This window comes from Strix uralensis, chromosome 18, assembly GCF_047716275.1.
Source record: "Strix uralensis isolate ZFMK-TIS-50842 chromosome 18, bStrUra1, whole genome shotgun sequence".
Classification (NCBI taxonomy): domain Eukaryota; kingdom Metazoa; phylum Chordata; class Aves; order Strigiformes; family Strigidae; genus Strix; species Strix uralensis.
Genome location: NC_133989.1, coordinates 2,927,565 through 2,944,020, shown reverse-complemented (window position 1 = coordinate 2,944,020; position 16,456 = coordinate 2,927,565). Strand labels below are relative to the sequence as shown.

General features: G+C 38.5%; 1 protein-coding gene across 3 annotated transcripts; it reads right to left on the bottom strand.

Annotated features, from left to right (window-relative positions):
• Positions 1-325: 325 nt before the first annotated feature.
• Positions 326-16,454, bottom strand: YTHDF1 (YTH N6-methyladenosine RNA binding protein F1). 3 transcript variants are annotated; one of them, XM_074887917.1, is made up of 5 exons: positions 16,051-16,454; positions 15,612-15,636; positions 14,092-14,171; positions 7,919-9,522; positions 326-1,812 (listed from the first exon to the last, which is right to left on the bottom strand). In XM_074887917.1, the coding sequence occupies exons 1-4, from the start codon at positions 16,075-16,077 to the stop codon at positions 7,948-7,950; spliced, it is 1,707 nt and encodes a 568-aa protein (XP_074744018.1). In that variant the 5' UTR covers positions 16,078-16,454; the 3' UTR covers positions 326-1,812; positions 7,919-7,947. The 3 variants fall into 3 exon arrangements, with proteins under 3 accessions (XP_074744018.1, XP_074744019.1, XP_074744020.1); XM_074887918.1 differs by having other exon boundaries at positions 7,996-9,522; XM_074887919.1 differs by lacking the exon at positions 15,612-15,636 and having other exon boundaries at positions 7,996-9,522.
• Between the last annotated feature and the right edge of the window lie 2 nt (positions 16,455-16,456).

Below are 16,456 nucleotides of genomic sequence, written 5' to 3'. Positions count from 1 at the left end.
CCACATCTGCACCGCTGCTTCCTGCAGGCCAGAGGACAACTTCCGATTCTTCCTTCAGCTTCTCTACATACAAGGAGAGGGGACAGCACAAGTGACAGGCACTGTACATGCATGTATTTCCTTTGAGCAAGGGCAACATTCAAAGCAGCTCCAATCTCCTCAGAGTCCTGCAAAACCCTTCTGCAATTACCAAGTGTGCTGATTGCAAACATCTAAGTTATTCAATCGAAACGCTTCTCAAATTAGACTTAATTCATAGCATAAAGGGTGATTATAACATAGGAAGACAACTGAAAGCAGGGAAAAAATGAAAATGACATCAAACTTGCTAAATATGTATTGTTTATTAAGGCTTGTATTCTCCTAGAGGAAAAAGTTAATCTGATGCTGTCCATTACCCCTTACAGGCAGTAACAGTCCAGAGACAGAGTTATACGTTCTAAATACAAGTCTAAATGATACAGATTAAACTTTATTTAAATTGGAGGTCCTTTTGGAGTAAATAGTATTCAGAAGATACTTGCTTTCTAATATAGTAAAAGATCCTCTACAATAAACACGTGCAGATTCAGTGTGCTAGAGCAGCGGACATGAGCACCATTTCCATGCTTAATTGGAACTCCAGTTGGTGACAGGTTCTCCGACGGTCCCCTCACTCCACAAAAACATGACAGCAAATTCAGTTTCTTAAAACAGGTTTTTTTACTCATCCAACAGAAAAAAATTAGACATACACACTGTCAATTTTAAACATCTGAGGCATAATCCATCATATTATCCGTACTATTAGTTCCTACGTTAAAGCTCAGCATTATTGGTATAAAAACTTTAAATGGCATTAGGATTTGGGGGGTGGGAGGGAGTAATGAAGGGAAGGATTAAAAATGATCTGCAATTAACTAATAACACCTGGAAGCTGAAACAGGTTTAAACACATTGTCCAAAACCCCTGCAATGTTGATAGCATCACATTATTATTTAATTAAGCTACAAAAACCGTAAAGCAGAATTATGGCTGAGAGAAAGCATCTCGCTCACTCTCGGCAGGATATGGGATAACAAATGCACACTGAAGCACTGGTTAACAGAATGTGAAAGGGAAATATTTTCCAGAGAAACAATTTCACTGACAATTTGATTTTCTACTAGACAGAAAAAACCAACATGGCGCATTAGCAGTTTTAAAAGTGTAATTGTACAGATAAATAAAGAGGCATAGCAGCTGCACAAAGTGATCTGAAATTTAGTTTTTTCATTTCAAAATTCTGAAGTGCAGTATCTTAAAAGTTTTTGAAATGACAAAAATCAATGCATGGTTTCTTACTTCCGCCATGAAGAAAAAGGGTTTGGGAGGAGGATAAAGGAAGATTTGTGATGTATTCTCCATAATCTCTATATCTGGCTAGGAACATAATTTGTGCCAAAATAAAGTCTTTGGGAAGCACTGACACTTTAGTATGCTCATGTATAGGTCCACATTAGGTTAATATAACTGTTTACCAACTTAAAAAAATAAAAAACAGACACACCTTTATTAATGATTTCTACAGAATTTTACATAGAAAAAAAGATACAAATTAATGCAGATCCACTTGGGCAAAAATAAACTACAATGTACTTAAAGATGCGACAACTTAATTTCCCCTGCACGAGAAGATATATTGGAGCTGAAAGCTTTAGTTTGTCCTGATGCCAGGATACAGCACCAGTATACTTAAATTTTGTTTCTGATAGTCGAATTTAATATCAGTTCTAGTATATATATCAAACTGTATATGTTTATTCTTATTGTTTGTTTCGATTCTGACGTTCCTGCAAAGAGAAAAAAGTTAAAAGTTAAGAAAGATTTTAGTCAAATGAACAAGCAAAACGTTTTTAGTAGTAGAACAGAACTAATGTGATCCCAGATAATTATAAACTTTGTTAAAACATTGCTGCTACATTTTATGAGTGTATTGTATATATCTGATAAGCCCAAGGACTCGATAACTTAATATTAAGTGCAGCTTCAAGTGGAACAGCTGCATGAATACCTGCACAGTCCCTTCAAACTGACAGCAGATGAAGGTCAAGGTAAGAAAGGTATGGAATACCAACATGCCTAAGCAGAAACAGGACCTGCAATATTCTACTTTCTGGATTATTTTAGCTGCTGCAGTAGTAGCACAACCAATACACGAGCAGAAAGGAGATGGTAGATTAGTGACTCCACAGAACTGATGTAATTTTGAAGCACTCAAATTACTTTGGAGTTTAGTCACATTCAGTAACAGTAGGGATTTGAGTTTAGAAATTCTGTTCCCCATTCTTCCTATCTGTTCAACTATTCTGGGAGGCACTGTGAAATACTTGACAAGTCAGGGAAAAAAAAAAAACCAAACAAACATCATCAGGTAGAAGAAAAGTTACGTGCTTTTGCACAGTCTGACAAAAACCAGCACAGCTAGACTGAACAACCCAAGAATTTCTAAAAGCCTTCTAGTGCAGAAGCCAGTAGGCTCTCTGAAGTCTCTCTCAAAAGCTTCTGCTAACCAAAATACCAAAAACAGATAAAGGTAACCTAAGGGACACCTGCAGGCATCCCTCCACTGCTGTAAGTCTTCACCTAACCAACCTGTGCTCTCCCAGCAGCAAACAGCCATGCCTCTGCTCCGGCCTCCGCACAGGGTTCACACAGACAAGCTGAGCAATGCAGTAACAAAAACGGGGGGACTTTTTCAGTAATAGTTTCAGGAGTTTCATAAGTTGCTGGACATGCAGAAGGCAGCAAGACAAGCTGTATCTTTAGGCCAGTGCATTTTTCCAGCTAAGACGCCATGCGGACTGACTAGAAAGGGTTCAGCCTTACTGTCTTCCATTTCATCTCAGCAGTGTTTAAAACCGACTGTATAGCGCAAACCTGGCACGTAAAGACTCTTTGTGTACTGTACTTGAATGCTTCAATATGGCATCAAATCCTATTTCAAGCAAGAAAATTGTGAAATCTCCTAAGCATAAACAACCGTCAACTCCTAAACTAACACCTTCAGATTTTACTTGTTTTGTGGAATCTTTCTGTATAAAATTTATCTTGGAATTGTTTCTGTTGCGATGTAAAGCTTCTTTGCAAATATACCAAACATAACTGTAACAGCCTGTATTTGCTACTTCAGCTGGTCACAACATAAAATCAGAAGAGTTTTTTAAAAATAGAATGTATTGATTTCTGCCTTCAGACTGAATAATATTAATATTTCAATTTTCATAATAAAATTAAGTCAACAGAGTCAAGTATAATTCTTAATCTGTGATTTAAGACAGAAGGAAGATAGCAAATTTTTTTTACCAAATCAACAAAAAAGCCCATGTAAAGCGGTATAATTTGTTTTAAAAATCTCTATTCCTCCTATCTTTTAACTGCTGACCTATGAAAGCCACTTCTTAGTGGCAGAGCACCGGAGTATCTTAGGTGTTGTACATTCTTAATGAAGAGAGCTTATGGCTGCCTGCCATTTCCAACAAAAGGGGGTTAGAAAGCATCTAAACCTGAACTGTATCAACCCCATTTTCAGGCTTCCAAGAAAGTAATTGTTCCATCCTACTTCCACTTCTAAGGTGGCAAATCCCCTTTACTCTGCTTTACTGCACTACCATGCTCACGAGTCCATTCTTTTCCATTGCCACCTACATAACTTATTTTTAGTTTTCTGTGTAGTCATCCACTGACCTTCACAATTACACTTTCTTTAAAAATCAAAGTTTTCCATTCTCATGGACTAGTCCCACATAAATAGAAGACAGGCTAGCACCTGAGACTTCTAGCTGGTACCTAGAAAGTACGCTCATGGCATTCAGAGACTCAGCTCAGGTTTTATAATTCAGTAAAAAGTGCTATCTATTAAGTGAGTTATTAAGCAGTTCCTCCTACCTTGCTGCTTGCTTTCTCTCTCAGGCTAATCTGTCTTCCTTTTAAGAAGTGTCTGAAACCATATGAACTGACAGGAAGAAAACTGATGCAACAATTCTTCATGCTCTTGAGCGTAGCTGCTTTTTAGAAGCTCCAACTCTCAAATTCTCTTCCCTACTGCTATTTAGCACTACTGCAAGTAAGAACAAGCAGTTTTGTAAGCAAGTAACAAAGCTTTGTTCATTTTGGTCCTGAAGATCCATCTGGAGCCTTCACAGTTTCTCTTCTCCAGGGGAATTCTGTGATATCTCACAGGGGAGCTCCTGTTGCTTACTTCTCCTTCAGGACATTAATATGTATAGTATTCAGACTATACACTTTTCACAAAACCTGCAGAAGCTTCCATTTTGGAGACACTCATCCCTGTCAAACTTCTGTTCCCTTCGTGTCAGTCTAAAGTTGCTGTCAACCTTCCTACTGAACTTCATTTGCTAAGGGCAGTGCAATGAAACCATTGACCTTCTGACACAAAAATATAAACGTTTTCTTTGTATTAGGAAACACAGTTAGTATTAATCTTAAAATATATATGTTTAACTACAGTTTTGGAAGAAGGACAATATTCTATCCTTAAAAGTTCTGCATCAATGAGTGTGTTCACAGAAAGCATACTAAAAGGAAATACACAATGCTAGAAGAAAATTAGTATTTTAAGTGCCAACATGCACTAACTAACACTTTACAATATTTAATCACCCAAAAGGAGAAATGGTAAGCTTAGTAGTTCGAGAGCTTTCTGAGGTAAGACCATGCAGCTCTTCCAACCCAACACCAAGGTGTAGTCCTCGGAATAGCCGAGTGCCTTGGCACAGACCAGAGGTGACAGCACAGCAGCCCAGTTCAGAACTACAACCACCTGGTTAAACACAGATCTATGAAGACGAGCTGCTGACAGTAGATCAGCCCATCTGTACTACCATGAGTTGTAAATAAAAATACCAAAGTCTGCAACAAGTTTATTTTCTTTACAATCTTTTTAACTTCAGAAGACAATTGTGCTAAGACTATGCAAGCAGGTTTCTAGGGAATGTTAATAATTAATGCCACATTATACTGTATTTTCTTTTTAAAGTTCTCTCACACGTGTTGCAACTTTTTTACATTTTAAAAGCATAAGCTTGGATCACAGAAGTTGCTCTCTTTGTGGACACTGTAGTGGCCCTACAAACTGACTGAGAAATGCTAGGAGGGTCAGGAGAGATTTCATGCCACTCACTTTTTTGCTATTTCATTCCAGACACCAACATCTTTCTATTACTCCTTTCCAAGGTTCTGGATCACCAGACTGGGCTTAAATATTTTATTACTATGACAAATCAAAAGCTGGACTTAGATCCCAACATGAACAAACCTTCCCTCAATTCTAGATGATGATACAGTCCTTCAGCAATGCTGGTAACACTGATGAATCTTTGGCACTTTAATGAATTTCATCCAGCATTATACCTGCCAAATCCTCATTTGATGATTTGGTGTTAACACAGGGGTTCCTAGATCAGCTGAACTCGGAGCACACACCGGAGCTCACTCAGCACACAATAGTTACGGAAACCTCGCTAGCAACAAACAGTAACCATCTAAAGAACTGAAATGCTACGGGCTTGCGTTGTACAGATTATTCTTCCCTACTAAATATTTGTGTATAAATTAAAGCATTCAAGCCCCCCCCATGTGGAGATTTTTAAGAATTCCAGCCCTTTGTTATCACAACAGGGGTGAAATGAAAGCACAAAATTTCAACAAGTAATTTTACTGCTAAACAGAGTATAATGAATAAAAACCACAGCAACTTGAAAACCAATTAAGATGGCACAACAGCCATCTGAAAATGTCAGTTAGGTCATAAGATACATTAACTGGCAATAAGATTCATCAAAAATTATTGTCATAGGAAGGTTAACTTGGTTAAGCCTTCAACTTCAATAGCACAAACTTCTCAACAACAATAAGTTTAAGTGTGTGCATATCCTGCAAAGAAACTCTTCTAGTCATCAGCTGGACTTCTGAAATTCATTTAGTCAATGGAGGGGAAAAACATTAACTTTCCAGACAGAAGTTTTATAGAATGCAATCCGACAAGTAGTATCATATTTTTCATTCCCTCTCTGTTGATCTGCTTTACCTCTGTAGCACTATTATCTTCCTCAGCATACTTCAACTGTCTGTGTATTGTCCTATTTTCTAAGCTATTTGGAGGAATCTATGAAATGTTAAATTAGACTTCAGAGTTTATTTTCTGAATGCGTCATACAAGCTAGAGCCTCAATTTTAAATGAGGCAGAAAAAATGCATTATTTTGAAAAACTGATCCTATTATAAAGCAGTGACCTGGCTAAGAATATTGTATCAGCACTTGAACTGAAAGTGGGAAATAGTTGTGTATATTAGAACAACCCAAAGCAGCATCAGCCCCTGAGCTACTACAAAGCAAAGGAAGTTTGGCTTTCAGCACGAGCCATCGGGATCTTCCTCAGGCCAGTAAATTAACTGTTCAAGACTAGATGTCCTATCACTTTCCCAGTACTCTCACTCCTTAAACATGGATATTATTCTCCCCTCCAGACTTGGCATCAAATCACAGAGAGACTCAGCAGTAAAAAAAACAATCACCCCTCCCCTACACTGTAAACACCGGACAACAGAGCCCAGGCATTCCAACTCACTCAGGATTCTCTCCTGCATAAGGGAACAGCTCTCCAAGATACAGGCTGCATTAAATATCAAACTGCTAACTGTCTACTGAAGGAATGAAGTGTGGAAGTAAAAGCTTTTAGGTTTTAGCTTGTGGAAATCTGGCAGGGAATACACAAGAAAAACCTCAAATCTTAAGCTCTCCTTCCGGGCTGCGTGGAGGTATGCCATGCACATCCTATCTGATGGTGAGGAAAAGCTGCGCTGAAGAGTTCTTAGGACACTGATCTCCTTTTCTCTCCTAATTTAAGGGTATATTCTATGAAGACTGTTTAAAGCAATTTTATCTGCACTTTAAAATGGCAACAAAACCTTTAAAACGGCAACTTCAATTTAAGCTCCGGGAACATGCATTAAGTCTTTGCTTCAAAAACATTTTGAAGCAACCACAAGCTGCACTAGTCTCCCAAAAAATGCTTTATTTGAAATGCTGTACAAAGTCTGTGAAACACTATCAACATCAAGCAACCTGAAGAGTTACTTAGCTAGTAACTACACATCCCACCACCTATTATTTTGTCAGCCCACTACTTCTAGACTGCTTAATTAGAGAAAGGTGTTCTTGAACCTGAGGTCATGGGACAGATAGGCACAGATGTCTCTTGAGGTAGACTTAGAGCCATGAAAGTGTATCTAAGTTTTTACTACACTTTACCGGTTACTGCTCAAGTTTCTCTTACTATGTTTTCAGTTACTGCCCAAATCTCTCCTACTACATTTTCACTCAAAACTTCTTTTCAAGAATTAGTAGACAGATTAGACCTGGAAACTGAAAACCTTTATTTACCCAAATAATAATACATGTGACTTCAGCAGCAGAAACGCAATCCTTCTAGCACTATTCCAGCAATTTTATGCAACTCTTTCTTTTCCAGAGAAATCAACTGAACAAACAAGATCAGGCTTCTTGCTCTTAAAGGTGATGTACAAATTTCAAATGCCAATACAAGTATCAATTTTGACAGCCCAGTTCCAGTCAAACAGTGTCAAAACATTTCATATTTAAGGCAAAAAACTTAAGTGGCAATCACTGGCAGAATCCAACTGCAAAACAGAAAGTCATTTTCTAGTTTATTAACCATTTTAAGATTAAAAAAAAATTGAACTCAAAAAAATGGACATAATGTCCTTTACCTGCATTACTGCTTAGCTTTCTGCTTTGAAACTCATTAGCTATGAAATTGTCACAGACAAATAAGCATGTTTGTTTTTTGTGTTGTTAAACACACATAAAACCATCAAGTTGAGATGTATTAAAAAACATTTCGAATTCCTACTTACATTTTTTCCACCATAGCAGCCTTCACATTTCATTTTCCCCATATCTGTGTATAAAATAAATTTTTTAATAAGTTTACCTTCCGCACCACCTCCTCCTCTTCTTGGCGCTTTTCATAATGAGAAAAGTCATCAAAGATGGAGGTCGTGTGCTTGTAAGTAGCAATAATTTTAAGCACTTGTTTTGCTTTTTCTAAGGGCACCTCCTGTGTATCACGGGAGTTTGTAACGGGTTTGTTGTCATTGTTCTCCAGCCTGATGTGTCGGAGCTGGTTGTTGGGCACATCCTTCACAAAGATCCACTTGACATCAAATTTCCCCTTCCACTTGTCCTGAGACCAGACACCTGCACTGGTGCCATAGTCCACAGGTGATTTCATCTCTGCTACTCCACAGAAGTGTCCACTGCCATTGACACTGAATAGCAAGTAGACTGGACCCTTGCTATTCATGGACCGAAAAGCACTGTCCAGGCGTTTGTTGCCATGTTCTGTACTACACCAAATAGAGTATTTAATGGAACGATGAATATCATCCTCAGAATAGCTCTTTATTATGAACACACGTCCATTTTTAAGGTTCCATTCAAAATCTTTAGGGTTATAGCTGTGCGCAGCTTTCAGTTTTTCAAGAACAGGATGGGACTCGCCACTTGGAACAGGGTTGGGCTGGGTACTGCCAGCTGAGCTGCTGTCATTACCAGTTCCTCCACTTTGGCCAAAAGCTGCATTTCTGTTGCGAGGAGCTACCCAGCGATTCTGGGGAGGCTGCTGAGGGGTCTGATACTGCGGCTGAGTCAATGGAGGAGGTTGAGTTGGAACAGGCTGAACAATTTGTTGCTGTGGCTGTGGAACAGACTGAGGAGAAGGTATCTGTTGGGGGGCAGGAACTTTTGCCACAGGACCCTTATTGTCCCAAGTACCTATGTCCATATTATGCTTTATAGGCGGAGGTGGCAATGCTCCTCCGATTACAGGTCCAGTTTTTGTTTTCATTTTAGGCTGTGGTTTCGCGGGCTTGCTAGCTATAGCAGCCCAAGAGGTTGGTTTAGATACTGGCAAGTTTACATTAGATCCACCATTACCAGAGAGGGCACCTGTCATCCCGGCACTGTTGACAACAGAACCTACTGTTTTCACCGCAGAAGTTGTAACATCTCCACCAATCTTAAGTCCAACCATTCCCTGCTCAATACTGTTCATTCCAGGAGCTTTATTTAATGTATCATTATGAAATCCTGTTTGTCCATCCACAATGGTACCGCCCAGTGAACTAGGTGGGTAGCTGTAACTGCTCCCATATGCTGAACTTTGAGTCTGCTGTCCTTGGGATCCGCTCGTTCCCCAAGCTGAGAAGGCAGGATTTTCAGGGAAAAAGTTAAACCGGTGTTGATAGATATTATTTCCCAGACCCCCAGGCTGTCCAAAAACAGCATCATGCATAAAATGATGATCTCCATTACTGAGCTGTCCATAGGTGGTGAGATATGGGATAGGAGGATCTCCTCCTGTAGACCATGGTGCTTCACTGAGAGAATAGGGGAACCCAATAGATGGTGGATAGTAACTGGACAGATAAGGATCAGTCATTGATGGATAGCTACTGTTCTGTTAAAGAAGGAAAAAAAAAGGTAACTTCAGATATAAAACCCCCCTTCATTTATAAATAGCTACAACACCGTTCATCACCAAATAGAAAAGTACAATAGAGACAAGGTAATTTAATTTCTAGTTACAGATCTTAGCTTGCACTCCAAAAAAGACTGAGGGCTAAACCACTGTCTCTGGGCACCCCAGGACTAGGGGCTCACAATGAGGTTAGTAGTTGAGATTTGGAAAGCATGGAAGCTTAGTTACATTACTATGGGTATTTAGTGCCTCCTTCTAGAATTGTTTAATCTACTAATACTCCAAAATATTTCAAGGAACTTATACTGAGGTATTTGGCATTTCTAGGTCGCTATATGGGAGAAGTTTTAATTAAATTAATATGACAACACATGTAACAGAAAACATGATTATAGTCCTCATGATGGAGTTGTTTTGAGGGGCCAACAGTCCCCAACAATCAAAACATACCTGGAGTGGTAAAACAGGCAAAGGCTACTTCTGACAGACAGGGTCACAGCGAGATCACACGCTAAGCAGCACGTCAAGTTTGCTCTAAGTAGACCTAACTATAAACTGAAATCAAGGTGACTGGTATACTAGAGACAAACATATGCAAACATGGCATGTGATACATGCCATTCAAACTGTTTGAGAAAGACCTTATTCAGCCTTTTGCAAGTCTCTTCCTCCCTCAGTAGCAAAGTTAAAACCATGCAAGGCTGTTTCTGACTGTCCTCCCAAACAGGCCATCTTTTCCACTCTATGAGATAAGAGACTGACTGGGTATAAACCAGCAGATTCCCCTCTGAAATTCTACCTTTTCCTCCCTTTCAACTGCTTTTTAGAGCAAGCTGACAAGCCTTTCCTTCCACTCTGAATCTTCTGCTGACACTTGATTCTGAAGCATTCTGTATTTTTCTCATTCAACAATGCAAAAGAACAAACACAGAATATTCTAATAGGTTTTATTCCCCTTTAAATAAAACTTGAAGCACGTATATTGGAGATTTTCCAAACTGACACTCTAACTGTAATTACCAGTGAGGGGGAGGGAAGGTCAACATCTGTTAATGAGTCAAACAGTAGCTTGCCTTTCCTTACTCATGGAGAAAGATTATTTTAAGAGGAGGAACTAAGATTTATTTCAAACTAAGATTTCAAACTTGAAAAAAATGTATCTGCAAAATCAGCAAAACTGCACCGGAGCTTCAGTCATTTTTCTGAAAATCAGATTATTTCTCAGCTTATTCAAAAAGTGAAGTAAAAAAACTCCTTGCTGAAGATAAGCAATATAAAAATATATAAAAAAAATACCCAACTGATACAGAATAATTTTTACTGCTCATTTTGCAGTGACTCCCTTCCATGACACCCCAAAGCCAGAGTAATTCAATAGCCTTATTTTCCATATAGAGAATTATATTGTAAAATGCCTCCAAGACTTACATACAGTACTGCAAACACTTCTGAGATTTAAACAGCCTAAATCCAAGGTTATTGATTCAAAAGAAATAATCTCTGCCACTGTTCACGCTGCCTTCATTTACGTGCAAATTCTATCGTTAACAAGAGGTACATAATCCACCTTTCTATGAGAAGATCCTCTAAAATACGTTAAATTTTGTCAGACTCCCAAGATAAAATAATCAATATTTAGCATATGAAAACATTTTTCTAAAAGACTTTACTTCGAGATTGCTATGTGTTATATCTTAAAGTGTCAATATAAGAAAAATGTAAAAACAAATGCAGGTGAAAGGGAGGACACGTAAATAGTCCTTTGGAGATATTTATGTTCATATGTTCTACAGATTTAAAACTTAAGATGAAAAAGAATAAGCCTACAGAAAGCAAGTGTTTTGTCCCAGAATATTTCTGCTAAAGGATTCCAGACAATTCCTAAGACTGTCATCTCCTGCCACACAGCCTGTAAAGTTTCCAGAAAGATTCTAATAAGATTAAAGGAAAGTATCAGCAGACATCCTTACAAAACATTCAATCTATTTTGACTGGCTTTACGCCAGAGTGTGTAAAAGAAACCCAGATAGAAGTCCCTCACTGCAACTGCAGAACATTTATTTCAACAAACTTATCCTTGACCTTTCAGCACCCTTCTGTATTTCTTTTTGTTTGTTTTTTAAAACACAAAACAAACAAAAACCAACCATTCTGTTCATTACAGGAATCCTTCTTCCCAAAGTACCCTGCTTGCTAGTAATTCCCTGTTATCTTTTGGTTCTGGATGACATTACACAGGAGATGTCTTTTTTGCTCTGAGTATAACTTTGTACATGAATACTCTATTTCACTCAGTTCCTTTTGCACTTAAAGTTACTTTTAGTGTGCTTTGTAACAAAAAAGCTATTGCATCTCAAATTTGATTTGTATTAGCTACTGGTACTTGGGTAGTAGCACCTTTATGGAAAGAAAAGAAGGCACCCACTACTTAGGAGCAGTTTTCAACAGAAAGATGGGAGACAATTATATTTTACTTGATTATATGACATGCTCAATACTCATTTTAAAGACTAATTTGTATTTTTAAAAGATTAAATTAACACAGTATTACCAACCTACATTTGATCTTTGATGTCAACGATATTGTTGTGTCAGCTGGGGGTTTAATTCTTAAGTATTTTTTAAATTTCTTAAGTCAGTTTCAAATCTTTTTTGTAAGTCACTTATATTTTACAGTAATTTTAAAGGGTTGAATAAATCTGACTGAATAACTAGATAATAAGGCTTTGTTCAGAAACGTGGTTGTCTCCAGTACAAAATCTCACAGTTCTAATTAATGCTACTGTCACTTTCCACTTGAAATTGTAAGACGACCTACACAATTGTTTCTTGTAGCATGCCAATTTCTTACTGCAGCATAAATAAAACAGTCAATGGAGCTACACTTTCATGTAAGAAAACTTTTGTTAGAATTATAGAAATCCTAACAGTCATAGCAATTTTTCCATTTAAACCTAATAATTGGGCTTGTTGACAGCTAAGACAAATTTCCTACAGTTAAACTATAATAGATGATTCTACATTTTTTTCTATTTAAGTTTAATGTTCAGTGTATTTCACATTAGAAAAATATATCTTGGTTTTAAGTTATTAAAAATGCCATATAAATGTGAAATGGAATTTCAAAAAATTAGAGAAAGGTGAAAACCTCGGTTTCTTTCAAAACTAATTTTGCATTACAAAAGAAAATTTTACTTCCTTTTTTCCTGTTTTTATACCTGCTACAGTACATTAATTCCAGCGAACAAGGAATGTTTCCCATTAAATCATTTTAACTTTGTATGAGAACATGTCCATGCTGCAGAGAACTCAAGCTTAGCTCAGGAGCCAGAACCACAGAGGGCAGAGCTCAGAAGACAATTCATGTCATCCTTTATACACTTGTTCCGACTTCCACAGTGGTGTGTCTCGATTGCTTCCAGGATGGAAACGAGCTCAAGTATATCTATATCATGCTATTTGCACCTGAAAACTGCTGTGATCCAAAACAAACTCGTAACACAGCTCCATCTACCTGACTGCCCTACTAAAAATGTTTAATACACCTTGAAGATAACCGATACAGTACATGAATTGATACTGTTCGCTCCAGTGTTCGTGTTCGAGATTAAATCACAATTTCCACAAATAAAACAGAACAGCACATTATACACTAGAAATTTTTTAGCATGTAGAATGATTTTCTTTTGCAAGCAGGTTCACTGATGTCACCAATATTAACAGTGGCATCTATCAGTTTCAGGCTGAATTATAAACTTCCCTTTTAAAACATAACGCTTAGCCTTTCTACAAAGAAATAACAACGTATATCAGTAGCTTTCTCTCCGAAATGGTACTTTGTATTTGCAAAACAAAACTCTTTGCATCTCCAGTTTCTGTATATTTTGTTCACTTTAAAGATTTGAATGTTAAATAAAAAATTACTTCAATTAGAAGATAATTATAATGATATTTAAGTCATGGAATTTGATTTAACATGCATTATAACGAACTGGATTATATTGGGAGTTTACATTACAGTGCCTTACCCTTAAAACAACACATTTTTAATTCTTAGATATTTCAGAGGACATGAAAGAACCTAGAGTATTTGCTGAAGTGTAAAAAGCAAGTGGGACAACTCTACAAGCTGTCTAGAAAGCCCTGAAACCAAAATTCAACTATGCTAATTTCTAGGATTATACAAATTATACGTATCAGGAGATCCCAAAACCAGAACCTTCAGACTCCCACGTGCAACTCATCTATCAAAGAACTCTAAGATCAAATAGTCTGTCACAGTCCAACCGTATCAATAACCTGCAATTTGAGGAGCAATCAGCAGACACTAGTTGGAGCATTAATTTCATTTTCACTTGTGGCCATCTGGATATGCAGAGTAATATTAGCTTTGTGAGCACAAACGCTAGTTGTATTACCAAGTAACACAATATGCTAGTCATTTCTTTTTCCATTTCTATTTAAGGAATTTGCTCCCTCAACACAATCCTATGAATTGAGTGCCAACAGCATGCCTAAGAAAAAAACCTAAGTTAAAAATACACTAACCTGATTTGACTGCCCAGAAAGGTAAGGTTCAAAATCGTTGTCATGAACTGTATCCTTCTGATGTAACGAACCATTTTGTACTAGAAGAAAAAGGTTACAAGATATTATAATACTGCTTAGTAGCATTTCAGTAAAGAGTTCCACCCGATGTTATTTCATGAAAAGCCAACTTCTTATGCAAAGCATGAAGGGATGACATTTCCCCCCCTCCAAACAGTTTCTCTTTAAACTACTGCTTACAAAACTAAATTTCAGTAAGTTAAAAAAAATTATACAGCCAAGAGTGAATAGACAACTCATGTGAATTACCTCTGAACAAAAAAATAATAATTACTGACAAGAATTTTGTGAAAAATATTGGGAAACAACATCTATTGTTCTGGTCCATAATTAGAACTCTCAGAAACTAATTCACAGTTCCCACAGCATGTGTTATTCGCTGCTTAAGTTGACTAAATAAGACAAGGTGAGGTTACATTTAATTATGAAAGAATGACTAAGTGCCTTGATATCTTGACATTTTCAGGAAAATTTAAGTCTCAATTTTCCCATGTGTAAAATAGAGATATCTGCTATAATCAAAGGCCTACTTAAGCATAAATTAATGTGTGAAAATAATTTAAAACCCGTTACTGAGAGATATGCAAAACCAAAACTGTTATTAGATCACTTCAAATAATTTCCTCTGTTTGCTTTAAATGTAAGGAAACAAGGTCAAACACATTATGTGATAGTTGCTTTATTTACCTGTTTCATAGACTAGCTAAACTAAATGTAACACTACACCAAATAGGACGTTTTGCAAACAAGTTGGGGAATTTACCAGAATACTTCTGCAAGTTTGTCAGGTAGAGGTAAAAGAGTATTTACAAACAGGAAATGGTGTCAAACTTTCTGTAACTAGGAGTAGCTGGATTTTTAAGGCAGGTTAAGTTATATTAAAAAGCACTTGTGAGTTGAATAATGTTAGTTTCTAAGCCTAAACAGCTACACTCTTATTAGCAATCACAGTAACAATCAGGACTTGTTATTAAGTTTAATTCCAAGTGAAGCACGGAATTATCATAAAGATCTTATTATCTCATCAGAAGTTAACTATTTTTATTTAAAATTCCTTAGTGTATAGGCTTATATATGACAGCTAGTACATATGTAATCAGTCAACAGCAGACCAGTAACACAACTGTATTAACGTAGCAGGAAGAGACTATGCAGAAGTATGTAAAAAAATATATTGAATAGCCATATCCTTGTGACTTTATGTAGAAATCTGCTTTATTTCAAGGAAATTAAGAGCATTATTATGTTGAGTACTAATACATAGTCCTTCCCAATAAACTCAGTAGCATTAAGTGGGATGCAAGCAAATGTGTTATTTTTGAAAAAAAGCACAACTTCCCTTGTTCCAGATGTTATCCATACAGACTAAGAGCAATACCTTTCTGCTCACCTACGGGTACCTACATAATTCATCCGTTACAGTAACAATTTAAACGATCAGATCTCGGCATGATCCTCACCTTTATTATCCTGTCCTTTCGGTCTCTGGGAAGCCATAGCACATGATTGGGTAAAGGAAAAGGAAAAAAAAAAAAAAGAGGGGAAATAAAAATAAGTTAATTTTGGAAAAACGCTTATATTGTCACTGCAAAACACACTGCTTTTGAGGGCGGATAGGAGGCTCATAAAAATGGCTAACAACCTATCACGGTTTGTTTAAACTGGGGTTGAGGAGTATCATTCAGCACCGGCCTTCCTTAGAAATGGCCACGGCCCTCGACAGGCAGTGGGAACATGCTGCGCCCACAGGGGAAGTTAAGGAGAAAGATTAAGGTCCAAAGAAGCCGGGCGGGAGAAGAAAAGCCTCTCCCGGGCCAGGCGCAGGCACCGGCCTGCAAGGGAAACCCCCCGCCCCCGGGTGGGGAGGAGGCAGGCCCCGCGCTGCGCCTCGCCACTTACCTGAGGGTCAACGCTTGTGGCAGACATAATTCATGTACAGGGCCGCCGTGGTTCAGCAGAGAGGGCCGGGGGAGAAGGCAGGGCCGCTCGGCGCGGAGCTCCGGGGCCTGGCGGAGGGGCGGCGGCGCCTCTCCCCTCAGGCGGCGGCCGGGGAGGGGAAGGGGCCGGGGCCGAGGGGGAGGGAAAGGGGGCCGCTGGCGCGCGCGCCGCCGCCGCTCGGCGTCTCCTCAGGCGGGAGGGGGGCCCAGGGGACGGGTAGGCCGGCGCCGGTCCCGCGCCTCGCCTCACCCTGCCGGTCCCGTTTCTTCACATGCCCCCGGGCCGCGCCGCCCGGGCCTGCCCGCCGCCGCCGTCGGGGCCGCAGCAAGGGATGGAGCCAGAGCCTCCAACTCCAATGGCGGCGGGC

Excerpts from the sequence above, each read along its gene's own strand:
- YTHDF1 (XM_074887917.1), bottom strand. The coding sequence starts at position 16,077 with ATGTCTGCCACAAGCGTTGACCCTCAG. Across the intron at positions 15,637-16,050 it reads CCACAAGCGTTGACCCTCAG|AGACCGAAAGGACAGGATAA; the intron begins GTAAGTGGCGAG and ends ATGGCTTCCCAG. Across the intron at positions 9,523-14,091 it reads TTTCTGGGCAGTCAAATCAG|AACAGTAGCTATCCATCAAT; the intron begins GTTAGTGTATTT and ends CTTCTTTAACAG.